General features: G+C 40.0%; 1 protein-coding gene across 2 annotated transcripts in view; it reads left to right on the top strand.

The window, feature by feature from the left end:
- PDZRN3 (PDZ domain containing ring finger 3) overlaps window positions 1–18,113 on the top strand; it is a 148,302-nt gene that overhangs the window by 101,570 nt on the left and 28,619 nt on the right. The window contains exon 1 of one of the 2 annotated variants that reach the window (XM_076346663.1): window positions 11,389–11,656. The exons of the other annotated variant lie outside the window; for it this stretch is intronic. Within the exon in view, the coding sequence (XP_076202778.1) occupies window positions 11,588–11,656 (69 nt within the window). The 5' untranslated portion in view covers window positions 11,389–11,587. Of the gene's footprint in view, window positions 1–11,388; window positions 11,657–18,113 lie in introns of those variants that run through there. 2 annotated transcript variants of the gene reach the window in all.

Raw genomic sequence — 18,113 nt, 5'->3', positions numbered from 1 at the left:
TATTTTAGATTGTAACCTTCTTTTATAGCTATTTTTTTTCATTGGCATTTGTTTTCTATTCATTTGCTTCCTTAGTACTGTCTTCTGCGGTATCATGCCACCATGACCAAAGTGACAGACTTTTGTCTCTGCTGGATTAATCAGTGTGTTCTTTGATCCATAACATATGCTCCTAGTAGACATTTAGCATCAACATATTCAAGATTTGTGGTCTGGCAGTTCGGTGCCTGATGTTAACCTAGCTGATAGACAGTTTAGAGTATTTAATTTTGGGTTTTTTTTTTATTGAGCCTGCCTTTCATCCATAATAGAGCTTAAACAATGGACTAAAATATGTGATGTTAAATATTTGGGCTGATATCTTTGCTTGGAGATTCTTTTTTTTTTTTCTGAGTGAGAAAGCGCTGAGAGGCTGCCCAGACAAATACCAGATCTCCATAGGCACAGTGTGTACATTTTTATGCACATCTCAGGCACAGCGTTTGTTTATTCAAGGTCAGGAAAGCCTGTCCTCACGAAAGAGGACATGAGCTCCACCTCACCACTTCTGAGGTCCCGGGGGCCTGTCCAGGACCTTGCTATGCTGACACAGCTCCAGTGGCATGGCCGGGCGCTACGGCCGATGGAAAAGCCCCAGGGGCAGTTAGATAAGTTACCAAAAACTGGCCTGCTGTGACTTAGGCTTGAGAGGACTCCGTGGCGAGAACCCGAAGTCAGCCTGCCGGGACGGTCCTGGCGGCTGGTGGGGGATGCAGGAGAGCTGTGGTAGCCCACAGCATCAGGAGGAGCCGGGCTCCTTCCTGCAGCGCTCTTCCCAGCGAGCACCCGCTCCTCGCCCTGACTGTTCCCAGGGGACAAGGACCTACACGGGGCTGTGGAAGCGGGTGGTTGATGCAAAGTTTTCTTTCCTCTAGGTGCTGTGCAAAATGGTTAAAAAGTTGTATCAAAGGAAACTGGTAAAGGGCAAGGTAAAGAACAGAAGGAGTAGGGTGGTAACCCAAGATATTTTTCCTTTAGTATATCAATTAAATAAAAGATATCAATTGATGAGATTCAAACTATTTAATTATGTTTTCATTGAGAGGTATAGCACATGATTTATGGCTCAGCTACTCCTTTACTGATCGTACTGCTATAAAGTGCTGCATAATATACTGCTTTCTACTATGTCGTGCACAGATAGAAATGGCAAGTGTAAAATGGGATTAAGTGCCCTCAAAATAGTCTGGGCTTGAAATTACTTACACAAGGCCAGTGTCAAAACTCCCTTTGACTTCAGAAGGTGCTGAATTATCTCCTCCATCCCCATCTTCTATGGCACACAGGCACATCCCTGTCCGTGGCAGACCTGTACAGGGCCCCAAAATAGTACGTGTAATACAGAGAGGAGAGAGGATCTATTTTTTTTAAAAAAGCACTGTCCTGCCACGAAGAATTAAACAGAAGATGAATAGAGAAGCCAAATGTCAGCCACCTCCTTAGACTTCAAGGTTCAGGAAACTCTGCTTAGTGGGAGTGGGAAAAGACTAGCAGGCTGAAATGTAAAAGAATAATTGTATTACAAGAAGATTATGGGAGATTATTTTTCTTGCGGGCCCCAGATTTCTGCAAAAACAATTCTGAATTGCATCCTACAAAGCAAAATTATTTCACCTGCTCCTCTAAACGACAGGATTTTATTAACTGCGTATTCATTTGGTGTGCGCAAAATTAAAAATGGACTGACATTACAAAACGTTACGTGCATCTTTCTTTCGTTTGACAACACGGAGCTCAATGTGATTAACAATGTGGCAGCTCATAGCAAAAAGAAAAATAATTGTTTTTTCAATATACAACCCCCATAATAATTCAGAAATCAATATGCATCCTCAGAGAATTTCCCCCACCAGAGGTTTGTAGGAAGCAGGGTGGTCTGCCTTCATTTCCTTATGAATGTGAAGCTGTTGCAGCCCTGGCTAGCCTGGCTTTTTTTTTTTTTAATGTTTAACTATAACCACTGGGACTGGAATCATAGCTTCTAGTGGCCTAGCATGAATATTAATAAGACACTGGGCCATGGAGTTCCTTGCTGATTTTGACAGTTTAAAGGATCAGTTAGTTAATTAGAAGATGACATGGCACATCGCATCCCTTGGCTCCATCCTGCCTTCTGTCTCCTCTTTTCATTTTCTTTTTTGACATGTTAGATTACATCATTACTTGTAGTTTCACTTGTTAGCCACACCATGAAATGAGAATATTTTAAGCTGTAATTATTGTGATTTCTCTCCTCTACTAAGAACATGAAACTCAAAGAAAGCATACAAAATCTTGACTTTCAAAGACTTGGGAATACATGCTTGGTAGTTTATAACCTTCTAACTACAGCCAATAAACAGAAAAAGATTTTAAGTAGCACAGAAAATTGTGTTGATCATCATACTGGCAACCAATCTAGTATTTTAAATAGGCACCCCCATCATCTGTGCTTTATTTGTGGGTTATTTAATGCTTTCATAGGCGTATTTCTCAGAAATTTGAAGTCTCTTCCCTCCAGCCATGAATTGATTGTGCCTCTAGACATGTACGTGCAACCCAGTACATTGATTGCATTGTACTGTGCTAAAAAAAGTATGAGTTTTCTATCATCAACATAGTCAGAACAGACAAAAATAACGTAAACAGAAAGCACACTACTATGCAGCAGCCTTCTCATTTGGGGGAATAATAAAAGATAACAAAGATGGACAGGGGATAAGAAATTCCATTGAAACGTTAACTTATTTCTCAGCTACACCTGATACCCCAAAATAGGCAAGCCACAACCCAAAACATAAAAAAAAAACCTGCAAAGCTATAGTCATACCATAAATCATAAACTTTCAAGTTTTGCATCCCAGTGTCATACTGCAGTTAGCCATCAGGACAAAACTTCTGGACACCTAATAAGACTTTGGAAGAACCACAACCACTTATTTTGTGTATTACTAGATAATCTCATTAATTGATAGTTGTCTTCTAACTTACATTCTGTCTGTAAAATTCTTAGCAAGGACATTGGTCTGTTTCTGCAGAGAAACACATGCGTGTCTTACTTTCTCAGTAGGCTTGCCAGTCTGCAAACAGAAGATTCTGCAGGAAAATCGGGACGCAGTTTATGCGCTGTGGAAAGCCTGCAGCTCTGGGGCTTCATTGGAAATTACAAGATTAGTGGGTAAACGTGTGTTCCAATAGGAACGATCATTTCTGGGTTATTATTGGTATTCATCACTCTGTCTGACTGACTGTGTACTTTCACATTTCTTTTATCAAATGTTTATATTTGTGTATTCATTTCAATACTACTTAATCAATACCGGTTATCAGAATATGTATTTTGAGGGAAGAAATTGCAGAGGAAGTATATCTACATAATCACTCCGTGCAGTTAGCCAATACAATAACCTATGTAGGCAATTTATTCTTTTCATTAAGGTAAACATGTAACCTCCCATTGATTCGCAGGGCTTCACAGAAACACAGTGCTAATTACAGGTGGAAATCACTTCCATTGCCATTGAAGATAAAGCTAGGTAACGTTACCTGTAGAAGGAACAAAGTTGGGAGGTGTGTGCTCTCCAACAGCGGATTTTAGTCATTGAACTAGAATTCCTTGTTCAAGGTGAACCAAGTTAGGCACGAAAAGCGTCCTTCTTGTATCAGAGAAGGTATTAATGCCTTAGAGTGTCTTTTATCAAATCAATGTTATTGCAATAGTATTGATTTCATAATGAAACAAGAAACAAACCAGCATCGCTGCAATTCCATAGGCTGGTGAGATTATATTGTAAAGAGGATAAATGGAAACCAAATACGACGCTATATTGTTGGTGTATTTCATACACTAAACAATAGAAAACCGTGCACTAGAGTGCTCGGTAGGACCTTAGCCATCTTCTGTATTCTTCCATAGTTTCAAGATTATGTCTTGGTTGGCGCTGGGAAAGCACAGGTGAAGTTTGCAGCACAGGCACAGCCTGTCTCTGGGATTGCAAACCACTCGGAGTCCCCATGTGCCTCTGTTACTCTTTTCTCTTACCCCGTACGTCTAATCTATTTCGACTGTACTTTTGCTGAAGCAGAGATGACGGCTGCTCCGCGTGTGCAGTACCCAGCGGAGTCCTGCAGTCACTGCTGGCCCCTCTGTGTGCCCACACTGGAATTAATCACACAGACCAGTTCTGGAGCTAATGCCGATCTCCTTCAGTGGAAATGCATCTTTCCCAACTTCAAAGACAGAAATGAACACTTACATTTCCTTTGTTCCTAAAAGCCTTAAATCCCGTTTCATTCAAGGTCTGCTCATCTCCTGGGTCTTTTCTGCATAGGAGCTCTAGCTGCGAATTAGCAATCGGATTCCTCATTGTCCACCTGAACCTAGAAATGAACACAAAGGCAAACATATAAGCAACTTTTTTTCATTTTGACTGCCATTTACCACTAATACTTAATATTCCCACGTATCCTTTCCATCAGATGGTTAATATAAAACCTAGTGAACCATAGATGGCATTCCTGTTTTGCTCTGTTTCAAATTAAGTGTGGAGCAGTAAAAACTGAGAAATGAAAGTTAACATCTTTTCAAACAGAAATGGCTTAAAATTCATAATATGAATACAGTAGCTAAAATATAAAAGTGAAGACTGGGATCCTTAGCAGGCCGTGGCACTTTCTGGCCATACATTATTAAGCATAATTCAGCTGACCCCAAGGGGAGTTCATCTGGAGACATTAAGGTCAAAGAGTAGAAGCATTTGGACACAGTCAAATGGATTTTACACCTTTGTATCTTTCTGACATTACTGTTTTGCTTCAGCAAACGGCCTAATATCAGATATATCCTACTGGGTACCTTTCTAAATCACTTCAATTTTCTTTGTCCCTGGGCTACAGTTATAAGATCAGGATCCAAAGCTATCACAGACTATGATATACTATTTTACTTGCTCGTTTGTATTAGAATGAACTTTATTAGCTTTTGGTCTATCAGTGTCTATCAGTTTTAAAGATTAAGTATTATGTCAATAGTTTTTATGCAGCATTCAAGTACACTGAATCATTTTGCTTGCTCTGAGATTATTAAAAGTGCATTATCGCTTTTACAGAAAACATTTTTATTTTAAAATGAACCATCACTCATAGCAGTCTGTGCTTACCAGTGCTATCCCTCTAAAGTGATATTTCACAGGAAAATCAAAACGGGGATAGATGTTCTGTAAGTAATTTTAGATTTGAGAGCTCGTGAACCTTATAAACACAAGCGTATAACTAACATTTGACTCCACGCTCCTATGCTTTCATTATCCACTTTCTTCCTTTAAATATTCTTAATTTTCTATTTTATATTCTTGTAACTGCTAACAATAACCACAGCACTTTTACCATGTAAAAACTGACAATTTGTGCAGGCTTGAATTTGTCATTCTTCTTAAATAGAAACTATCTAGTTAAATAACCCGTAAAAAATTACAGAGATGAGCTTGGCTGTTGTTCCAGTATCAAAACCAGGAAATCAAAGATGCTTTTTTGTGAGGAAGCTGAGGTTTCAGCTAACATGCAAGAAGCTTTTAGAGCACAAATCCAGCCCATAATCAGATTTTCTCATTTCCTTGCCAGTCTTCCGTACTTTTGGTTTTGTGGTTCGTAGTGGCTGACTACATTGTGTCACGAATGGGAAGATGGACGAGGATAGCGCATTGGGGATTTGAGCTAAAGAACAATTCTTTAAAAAAGTGTGATGCCTCCAGGTCCCTCACTTGGGCATTGCTAGGCTTGAAGTATCACAGCTGGCAGATGGTGATTTCAGAGCTGGTTTACGATGAGGTGAAAGAGCACTCCTTTTTTGATTAGTTCATTCTCTGTCCTCAGTAGCTAAAACCCTGTTTCACCCGCTTCCATCACGGTGTCATCACTGTAAACCCAGCGCGTACATCCTCTGGTTCAGGGATCGCCTTTTGTCTTCATCTTTGACCAAGACCTCTCGGCACTGCTGTAACAGACACCCAAATAGGCAGCTCGCAGTAGGAGGAGTTTCGTAGTCCATAGGTCAGCTCTCAGCATCCTAATTCTCCCCATCAGAAGGTCTCAGTGGCATATTAAACAGTTATTTACCCTGTTCTGACCTCATCATTTCTGCTTCATGAAAGACTGAATTAACACAATAGTGTTCTCCTATCTACTGGCCTTGCAGTGCCTCCAGTGACGTTGCTCTAATGTTCCTATAATATTACTGTCTTCCTCAAGTGGCATAAATTAAAGAGATATCAGACTCCTTAAAGAGCTTAGAGGACAGAACAGTTCCTTCAGTGGTTTAACAGTAAGTATCGTTTCATTTAAGTTACTTCTGAGAATTGGAACTCCTTCGGAGATGCTAAGCGGAGCAAATAAGGATCTCAAGACTTCAACATTAACTGATGGAAATAAAGCCAATGTTTTACATTTGCTTTCACATTCTCTCTTGCGGTATGTTTTAGTTTAAATATTTTGGCTCCAGTCTTGAAGCTTCCAATGCATAGGCAGATTGCTATGCCCATATGCAAAAAAAGATGCAGAATTGAGATCTTCTTGCTGTTACATTTAGAGTATATATTTAATTGTTGTGCCTACATAATGCCATAGAAAATCCTGGTTTGCTTTCATATATTCGACAAAAGACTTTTTAGAAGGGTATTTTTAAAGTAGATCCACACTAATTAAATGTATTATTAAGAATCCAACACTTCACAGCTATCGGTGGATTGTGGTATTGAAAATTTGCAAATAAACACCGGGAAACAGAACTCAATCTGAACACGTTCTCAACAACGAGGCACTCGAGCTTTAATAGAGGTAACCCAATGGCTGTAATTAAAAAGCATCCTAACAAGCTTTGAAAAATTCCAGGTCCTTACTTTAAAGTACAGTTGTGTAGCACAGTGTTCTTTCGCACCACTCTGTGTAATCATAAGCTGTACAGTTTCCTGAGTTCTGTTTACATAACACACGAATGCGAGAATTATTTATAAAGTCACAGCTGTTCTCTTTCCTAGCCTTTGTTTCTCACAAGTCTTAAATATTTGTAAAAACAAGAAAAGTAATTAAAGTATTGATACATTAAGCAAACATTTCCCCAAGCACACAGCTTAAATGGGAATCATTTGTTTAAACAGAACTTGCTAAGTATATGTACAAAAATACAATGTTAAATAGTTACTACATACTAGGAAAGCCAACTTGCATTTAAAGAAACAAAATAAACAATGCCAAACCGTTACTAACATCGCAGTCAGCCACTCAAGCATTAGAAACTCCCAGAACCGTGTGCAATGGTTTGGTGTTTGCCCAGATCTGTGAAGTAGCTATGTGCCATCTGCTCCTCGCACAAAGGACATGAGTTTATTCTTGCTGGTGGGAACTGCTGTCCAAGAGCCAGCGCTTGGCAGTGTAAGTCCTTACCCTTGAAAAGCTGGCAGAGAGCGCTTTTTAGCCTTTGAGTTCCCTAATAATGTTCCCCTCCAGGGTGCGGGTCCCTCATGAGTGCTTTAGTTCCCTCTTTATTCTGATTCACCATCCCATGCAGACAGGCAGGACACCTCAAGTGCGTTGGTCTCCAGTGGATTCCCCTTACCTGCCAACTCCTGACGGGCTTAATTGTAAAATAAATCAAACATTTAAGCAGTGAAACTTATACTAGGCTTGTAGTTACAAGCTGAGAGAATGTAGTTTGCAACTAAGACACATACAAAAAGCAAAACCAGCCCGTGGTCTGTGGCAGGATTCCCTCCTCGCTGTCACCCGCCATCTGTCCAGGACATCCAGCTTCCCAGAGGCGAGAGCAGCACCCTGGCCTTGGTGGTGGCCCGTGCAGTCTGGCTGCTTGCCACCTTCTGTTCCTTGGGAATTAGCTTTTAGATACAAAAGCAAAATGTCTGATAGTTGGAGCCAGGTATCTTGGTAAAAGGGATTTTGCAGACTTGGTCACATGTAATCAGTCAGGGAGCAAGTAATCTAGATAAATGCTGATGAAAGCTCTTGCTGGCACTTTGTGTATTCAAAGGCTATTTACTATTGTTCCTAGTCAGCTGGCTCGCTAACTTCCCATTCAGTCTGGATTGCTCAGATTCAGCTGGGACCACTATAATATTCACATTACACGTAATATAAGCCATCCACTACGCGTACATTTTGTTAAGCTCATTATCTGTGGCACATTGGCGAGACCACACATGACACATTGTTAACGCAGATGACAGATCCCGTAACGAGCTGCCTTATCTAGACAAACCAAAAGAAGCCAGTTTACGTCCACCACGTACGGCACATGTTGACGAGGGTTCCTGTAATGCACTGGGCTTGCCTCTGTACCTATGTTACAAAGCCAGCGTAATCACACAATTAACATCTACCTCATCCCAGTGGCTCTTTCTGGCTGGCTGGGTCCAGCAGCGAAGAGCACTGAGAAAATCTCTTTGTTCTTGGTATCAGTCCTCAAACCTCACAAAGAGCAATTAGGAAACAACTGCAGCGCTGGGGCCTCGTCAGACCTTCTGGCATCACCCACCAACCTCGTTTATCGTGGAAGAAGTCTCGTAAGAATTAAACTGAAAACTTGTAGCAACTTTTTACTCAGAACACGCAAACTGCAACAGCTTAAGAGCTGACCAAATTTAGCAGATTTTACAGGGACAACACAAACCATCCCTATGCCAAACTTCAAATTCTTGTTTCAAATTATATTGATACTAAAACCTTCTCAAAGAAAACATATCCAGAATTTCTTAACATGGGCAAACAATGTATTTTTTTTCTGTGATCTTACTCTTGGAAATGACTGAAACACTTTGGCTAAAGTGTACCATTAAAAGCAAAAATCAGCCTCGGACAATGCCCAGAACACGAGTTTGCAGCCCAAATGTTTAAAGTTTGGCAAAGTACCGTAAAAACTAGCCTATATTAACCCGAGGCAGCGCTACCATTTCTGCCTATGAGATGAATAGAGAAATACAAATTAGATTTCAATAACGGGAAACATCTCCGTTGAGGTAAGCGCTGGCCTGACTGTCAGGCTAGCTTATTTACCAGAGCAACAGTGCAACAAAGCCAACTGCACCGTTAAGCCACGCTGTTTGCTGCTGAGCAACGTGCTTAGGCTTTGTTAGCTGAAGAATCTGAAACATCACATTTATGGGATCGCTCCACTCTTACATCAAAACAAGAAGTTTTCTGCTGGACTTACTCTCCTGCCCTGATTTACGGATTATCTTTTCGAATCAGATGAAACATTATCTCATGCAGTCTATCACGTTACTATAGGAAAATAATAAATAGGTACACTTCCGTTGAAACTGGAAATGAACTATCCCGCCTGTTTCTGTTTTATTTCTCATCAGATCCAGCTGCATGCTATTTCTAAAAAAATTCCTGACTGAACCCAGCCACCTGAACTGAACTACAACATTTAAATCACAACTAGTATTTAAGAAGAAACTTAATTGCATGGGGGGGGAGGAAATCATAAGCAACATTTTTGAAAGTTATATGTTAAGTTGCTTAATCAAATTACGTAATCAGAAATTATCTAATCAAAGCCATAAACTTACTTACAAATTCACAAGGGTCTTTTTTTTTTTTTTTTTACTTAATTCACTTATCATCATCATCTTTTCTGCTTTTAGGGAACACTAGTTCCCTCATGCAAGAACTTTCCAGTTGTTTGAGATCCACAGCCACTGGCTGTCAACCAGCTTTGGAAAAGCCAGTACGTGGTTGGCATATCTAACCAGGGATAGCCTGAATCGTTCTTCAGCTTAGAGGGCCAGCAGTAAGATCCAGGCTACCTCTGTCTTGCTCTAACCTTGCAAGTTGTACCACCATCACAGCGGTAATCTCGTCAGGGAGACATCACAGTCGCAGCACAGGGATGGAGTCCCTGTCTGCTTTCAGATGTTTGGCAGGGATTTGAAGAGGTCTCCTTTCTTTCTTTTCCTCTAGGTAGGCAGATTTTGGTACCAAAACACAGTCTCAGAGTTAAGGGACCCCATCTTGTCACAGTCTCTTATTTACTAAAGTTTAGTACTAAAACACAGGATAGCGTGAACTGCATTTCCGTAGCTGATCATTTCAATGCAAAGTGCGAGTCGGTACAATCGTAGCAATAGCTGGGTATCCTACAAGATATTGTGTACAGAGTTTGGACATAAAAGCTACAGATGATCCTTGCACAACATCTCCATTGCCATCCACAGAAACTTGCTCAGCCAGTAGACACCAGTTAAAGAACCGCAGCACGAGATGCAGGCCCTCTGCCATGCAAGGCCTGTATCAGAATTATACTCTCGGTCTCATTCCTAGCTACTCTGTTGCCTTCTCTTCTTTATAGCAGAATGAATTGAAATAAGGATTATAAAAATGCACACTTTCTGATTACTTAAACAACTGGAAACAGTATGGTCAATCCAACCTCATAACACAAGGTAGTGTTTCCTACAGGCTGGAAAATAGACATAAAGCTTATAACTCATGAGTACTTTTCTAGTTCATTGGGCAGTTCACTGATGTTTTATCCTTTACATCTATGGCACAGGATCTAGGCACTCAAATACTGAGCAGTCATAAATGCCATACTTATTGTATATCTTTTTATAATCTGGTAAAGTTTATATTTTTAATATAGCAAAAAATATGTGAACCTGTCATTTACACTCTTCAAATACAATGAGAGTCAGTAGCATAGATGGCCATTTTTCACTTGGTATAAATATTAATCTAAAGCTAATCTATAAATATTAATCCAAAGCACTCTTTTTTTTTTCCTAAATCCACATACATTCACATATATCTCTCTCGCTTTGTAGCCAAGTCCTAAGGCTGCACATAGGCTTTCAGGGATAGAGATGGCCTTTCTCTGTTGTGTTTGTTAAATGCCTAGTTCAGTCATCTCCTGCTATAAAACTGAGGCTCTCAGATGCCACCACGGTATGAGAGAAAAATAAATGCTACTAAGCACATTCAACTTTGCCAGAGCCGCTACCAAGTTTTATACCATTACATTCATTTCATTGTGACTTACATTTAAACTGTACTTCTAGCCTGCTTAAATATGTTAAGAATTATCCTGAGGGACCATAGTAAAATGTAGTCATGTTTATTTGTAATTGCTACAAAATGGTTTACAAAATTGTTAGTGTCTTTTATTATGCCTGCTACTGAAGCACTTGCCTGTTAATTAGAGAAATTTCAGCTGTCATAGCTGGCAATTACAGCTTCTGTATCACTGTCTGTTATGAATAGTCAATGAGAGCTGATTAATATGCATGAGTAGCAGTATATAGCGTGTGCATTGGAGCACAGTGCCACAGCCGGAGCGGAGCGGCAGAGGGAGTGCTGTGTACTGCCAGGGAAGGAGGGAGAGCACGAAAGAAAAGAGCACCGTTGCTCTGCAGCACCCTGTGCGATACCACTGTGAACTGTTTCGGTCTGGCCGACCCACCTAGGGGTTTCAAGGATATCTGCATGCATGCTTGTTATCAGAGATTTCTGTGGCTGCTCTGGTGAATAAGGAAGATTATTTCTGCCACTTTATTTAAACATGGGATGCAGTTTGTGCACTCTACAGAAGCAAGAAGAACAGTACAAGTTACTGTATGAAGTCTGTCAGGTAAAGAATCAGATTTCATTTCTAAAAGCAAATGTTCTCTTTTAGGCTTGTGACCACTGTTAATAACAGGGAAAATGGAATATCAAAAACTGCTTATACAAGTGGAAATGAGAGGGGGGTTGCCTTATTTGATATGTGTACGATAATGATTATGTTTTTATGACGTACCTTCCCGTTCACACTTGCAAAACATCAAATATTTAAATGCATGCTATTATACATCAAACTTTTTAGAAAACTTTACCCCACAAAATAGGACTCCAGCACACATTAAGCAAAATTTCTTGACAAGGGTCATAGCTTGGTCGCACAGTCTTTGAACAAGTTAGGAAAGACATGCAAGGAAGGTTTTGTACCTGCTTACAAGTACGTAGAGACGCTTCTTTCTGTGCAATGCGTTCATTCAGTGCTCGGTCCGGTCTGTAAGTGCCTGTTCCTGCCAGTATAAATTTATGTCTAGCTGTTGTAGTTTTTGCACCTCTGCGTGTAGAAATACCAGCTAACAGATAGTTAGAATTGACAGGAGATCAAAACTACTACTCTACAGATCTTTATGTGTAAAGTTACTCATATTAAGCATGTGATAAGTTTTCTAAAAATGCGGTAACACACTAACATCTATTACAAAAATGTTGTTTCCTATGTTTCTGTTTTTCCTTCTGTCTGTATTATCTCCCTCTCTGAAATTTCTTACTCTGTCACATCTGAAATGTGATTTGGACCAAAACAGCATGATGGAACCATGCGAAGTGATGGCCAGGTGTTTAGGGACGTACTCCTACTAATCTCTTTTGAAATAATCATAGGCAGAAAGCTTATGGCTACCCTCTGAAAACGTGAAGTGGGTTGTCTGTACAAACACTCCAGATAAACAGAAACTACCCAGATCCTTCAAGCTGTACTTGACCACCTCTGCCGTTCCTAAGGCGGTTTAAAATAAGTGACAATTACCCCCAGTTAGAGGAGCGTCGGGCCGGTTGACATTTCCCAGCGCTGTCGTGTTCTGCGCTCGCCGGCAGAGGGAATTGCTCAGCGGTGCATGGGAGTGAAAGAAATCCTGTGCCTTCGCTGCGTTACCACCTGCATCTGATCCCAGATACTGATGTCACGGACAACAAACTGAATAAAATATGTGGTTTGTATGTTATGCTAGTAGGGAAGTGATTAAATTTTAAACACGTTGTTTTGATCTAATTCTTGCTCACTCACCCGAAGCACACTGACGCTTTGTGGGAAAAAAAACCAACTTGTGAGAGCAAATAGGAAGACGTGTTTACTGTCATTTCTATTTATACTAACTCACTTCCACTTGCTAAGCTGCTACGCATGTGATGGTGGGAAGAATTTTAGAGAAGGGCGATCGGATTTCTCGGACGTTATTCTATACTGAGAACTAGTTTCAGATGCTGCCGGCAACAGCAGACCTGGTGCCAGGTATTGTTTGTGCGAATCCTCCGTTCAGATCAAGCAGCGGCTGTGGTAACAGTTACTTATCCCCCAAGGTCTCCAAGTTTTCATGCAGCCTGGGTTTGAGGACTATCAGTGAATCACATTCAGAAGTGCAACAACCAGAACAAACTGAGACAGCAACAAATTATGAATATTTTGATTGTTTAGGAAGCTTGCGCATTTTTTGTTGTGAAATGAAGGCAGCAGAGAACCTTTGCAAGCTACTGACATCTCCTAACAGATGCAGGACAACATTCTTTAAATACATGTCCTTAAAACCAGTCACAGGAACAGCCCCGCTGATATCTGAGATGACTAAGCTATCCGGTGCTGGCTGCAGGTGCAGATCTCCGGCAGTAGTTTGGATTTAGAAATCAACCTGCAAAGTGCTGCTACCTTGTTTCAGCAATGTGGAGCACAGTGCACAGCACCCGTGATTAACTTTAAGCCTGGAAGTCCTTTGGGGAAAACATGGCTGGAATACCCTCAGCTTCCACAGAAGTGAGAGGTGCATGTAATCCTATAAAACTGGGATTTCTAACATAGTAAAACCTGAATTATTTAAGACTATAATCCCTGATTATTCCAGAATATAAATTATCGTGCAAAATTATTTTAACAGGGTACTACTTTGATTTCTGTGCTTCGTAAGATAGGTGGGAGGGAATTCTATAGCTTAGGGAGTACGTCCAGATAATTAAATGTCACTGTAACTATAAAAATGCATCCTCATGTAACCTCCGCATAAAAGCAATCACTTAAAATTTAACAGTGAGGGAGATGAAGAATCATTTTCATTTAAAATAACAGCATATAAAGACACAAGTTTCAATATATTCTAGCAGTAACAAATACCTCTTACAGTGGATTTATTTTGTGTCATCCATGTAACCCTAATATCGTGTGATAAGATGACATTGCCATTTCTGAGAAAACTAAGAGAAGCTTTTTTTAAAGTCCAAGTTAGACAAAATTTGCATAACTTGGTTTTAGGAAATACTGAGTATTGTTACAAATAAATCCCCTTAGCCTTATTTTTTAAAAGTTCGTGACTCTGAGATGTAGGAATTCAGAAAACACGTGCAAGAATTGATAACAGTACATAACTGCACTTTCTCTATCAGGCCAAGAGCTTTAGCGTGGCTGGGAAATTAATGCTTCAATAAATTACAATTCCAGAAGGTCCAGTACGTCTGGCTCCGTAAGTCCTCATAACAGAGAGCACAAAGAGGATCAAATATACCAGGGCTCAGGCTTTATCCCTTCCTCATCCATAGATAATTCAAAGGGATCCTGTTCATTAAGGGCTTTGGCACATTGCCTACAATTTCTTTTTGGGCCGCTGTGAGCTTAATGATGCAGAACAATGGTCTTCCCTCTTGTTGAACACATACCTTATTGTACCTTTAATCACATAATAAAAAACAAATTAAGACACCTCGTCGTTAAAGTCTGTTGTAGCTGTGCATATCAATGCTTTGTATTACAAATACAAAGGGGACTGGCAGCTTGAAATCTTGATGCAGAACAGTGTCACTGACGAGAAGCATGCTTGTGGCAGCAACGTGATGCATATAATATCTTAGATGCATCCTGAGGTTTACTTCCCAGTTGCATGCAGCATATGAAATGAAGTAATCATATGCTATTAGATTTTGGGTTTCAGTTAAATGGAAATTTTCTTAAGATTTTAAAGGTTGTGAAAAGGGAGGGAGAAGGTGCAAGAAAGAAAACCAGAAAATTGGGAGGGTGTTTTAGACCAGTTTTCCAGTTTGCTTTTCTCAATATCATCAGCTCCTATACAAACAATAACAGAAATAAGGGCTTTTGCCTTTGTAGGAAAATTCCTGGGGGACCAAAAAGTAATCTCCATTGAAGGAAACTTACAGAAGAATGAGTCATCTGAGGTAGAGCTTTTAAGTTTGTAAAATAGGAAAAAAAAGATTAGGACCTCAATTTAAGAAACTTAGAGTACCTATTTCACTCTAAGCACATGTTTACACACAATTTGGGAGGTAAGCACACAGTGAAATCATATCCTAAATAGACACTTAATATTTCCAAGGATAAGAACAGGGAGTTTTAAATCACAGATGACTCTAAGCTGGATGGGCAATGCTCGAAGCTGTTCCCTGGGATTCAAGATGATAGAGTTCATCCAGTTCTCATGGTGGGAAGATATCATAAAAACAACCCATCAAAATTGGCACTTCCAGCTGAGAAATCGTGTGATAAGTGAGTATGGAGACTAACCCCTTCCTCCAGGCTGTCCCTCCAGAATAAAGATAGAAAGGCTGGCAGGAAACAAGCTCACGTTGCCATTGCCCTTGCTTCAGATGATCCGAGGTCAGAAGAGTTCTGCCTCTGTGATTGTTGAGCTGGCACCTTTCACAAATTAAAGCTCATATATAAATAAAACAGTTGATGTAATGACCTTTTAGTGTTTTAGTAACTTGAAAGCCCCGTTTCGCATGCTCTTGGCATGGCACGTCTCTCAGACAAGCGAAAATGACAGCATTTGTAAAAACAATAGTGGGCAAGCTGGATTTGTCTTTTAAGCTAGACTAAGATACAATGCGGCCAAGGTTATATAAGCACCAAGGTCAGCATACAAATTGCTGTGCTAATAAGACGACGGTAGTGATGAGGAGCTAACCGAGGCTGTATTTCATTGGCAGCTTCCAGCAGCATCGCTTGCAAGGAGACTATTCTTTCAGCAAAACTCACACACAAACCAGTTGCACTGAGCTGATCACTGATACGGTTCCCTTTGCCATTAGAATTCCATTCACGTGTTTAGACTTGCAAAAATTAGACTAAAGTAATCAGTCATTAAGTAAGCCTGATTCAAGGAAACAGTCTAACTAGACTTAAACCTACTGAGCAATGATGTTATCCTAAATCAGGGCCAGAATGAAGCTTGCCAAAATAAACATTAAGGTCATAAAAAATTTCTAATCAAAACTGTAAGATTTGGGAAGCAAAAATAATTGCCTCTATACATATGCTTTTCACACCCTCAAATTTAATTGGGCAACCAGAGAATGAGTTGGTCTACATTTCAGTAGTTTTCCATGTTAAGACCGAACTGGTTGTGCCAATTATAATAAACTGGTCTACTTGAAATACACTGTATGGCTTCAAATACTCTGTATGTACACTGTGCTGCAGCTGAAATTTAAGAATAGCATTGAAGTTATATTCTGTCACTTCACTACCATTAAACTTGACCTCAATAACAGTTGTGAACCTATCACACTTACTTCAAAGTAGGCATGTGTTTGCTTAAACAAGATGTTAATTCCAAGGGCTTTGTTCTAGACAGGGTTTTCTACTGCTGAATTAGTGCAGCTGTAGAAAAACTCTGCTTGACAGACTGGAGACTCATAATCTTCAGAAAACTGCCCTTTAATGATTGTGGCGCCTGTCTGTAGCTCAGAAGTCCCCTTTCTTAATTAGACATTTACCAGAAACTGGCAATTGAAATTTTCCTCTTCACTTGACGATGAATAATGCAATGCCTCTGTTAGGATTTCGCTGGTAGATACTCTTTATTGCATGTTAGAGGAATATTTTGGTCATTAAAGGAACATAAACAAGATGTGATATGAAATAAACAAAATCCCTAATGGTCACCTGTGATATAAATGGATAATCTGATTTACTGTGCACCTGAAATATCTTACTGCTTCATAATCTTCCCAAAATCTACAGTGCTTTTCTTCTTTACATTGAGCAGATAAAATGCTTAACCATAGTGTAGCTTTATTTGGAATTTTTTTTAAGGTCTACCTGATTGAAAAGATGAGTTTTGTAATGCTTTACACTTATACATCTGTTTAATGCTATAAAGCAGGTGGCAAGAAGTCACAAGGGAGAAGGCACTAGGGACAATCACTCTGTGCTTTACTGTCACATGTCAGACATGGGCTGGGAAAAAGGAAACATATGGAGTAATGAAAAAGTGCAGATTTAATAAATGTGTTTTGTTGTGTTCATTAATAATGAAACAAAAGGTCAGGCTTCACTTTCACTAGGACAGGACAGCTCTACGTTTACACATACTTTGGGATTGTTCCTTTCAGAGACTCAGTGGGTAAATGTAAGCAGATCCAGCTAGCCCTCCTGAACCCAGTAGCCAGTTAAGGATTTGACAGGAAGGTGAAGGAATAAATAATATAAATTTTACATACATTTTAAACAAGACTCCAATATTCGGTACTTTAAACAGTGACTATTGAAGGAAGCCTTCCTATTAATACAGTATATCTTCAGGCAAAAAGCCAGAGGCCACCATCTAAAAGAAAAATGGTAAGCATCACAGCAGTGTTTTCTTACTTGTGTCAATCCAGTGATAATTCTGGACGTGGACATGTTATAGGAGATTGGACACGTTGTCCACTGGACAGAAACTGGGCACTTTTTCATTTAATTTCTAATTGCTGAAACTTCTGGCTTTACACTGAGACACCACAGACTAAAACCGTATTTGGTTTATACATTTTCATGGATCATGTGCATTTACACTGAGTGAATTAGCTCCTACAGCATCATTTTAGAGAAAGTGAGCATTCATATGTTGCAAGATCGCAGCTGATAAGAAAGCCTTTTCAAATTTGGTGGAGTTGCTTGCAGAGTGCAACAGAAGCTCTTGTACCTGACCTGACGGTATCTGTGTAACTGCCATCAATTTTAGGCAAAAAAGGAAAATGAAGGTGTTTTTATCAATAGCACGCTATGAGAATTCTAAGGCCATGGTCAAGCAGCATGGACTGGAAGGGTAGAGTGAGGTGGTGGTGGGACTTCTACCTACACGACACCTTCTGAGGTTTGTGTTCCTCAGCTGAGAACACTGCTCTACTTCTGGAGGCAGATGGCCCAAGATTACACAGCCTACTCTGCAGATACCAGGTAGCTACTGAAGGAGCAGGCCCTCTTATTAACCAACCCACTTGAATCTGTCACTGCTGCTGGGTTCCCAGATAGCAACACTGGGAGGGTTTTTTTC

This window comes from Aptenodytes patagonicus, chromosome 8 (genome assembly GCF_965638725.1).
Source record: "Aptenodytes patagonicus chromosome 8, bAptPat1.pri.cur, whole genome shotgun sequence".
Classification (NCBI taxonomy): Eukaryota; Metazoa; Chordata; class Aves; order Sphenisciformes; family Spheniscidae; genus Aptenodytes; species Aptenodytes patagonicus.
Note: the sequence above shows the minus strand (reverse complement) of the source record. Positions and strands in the feature narration are given on the sequence as shown.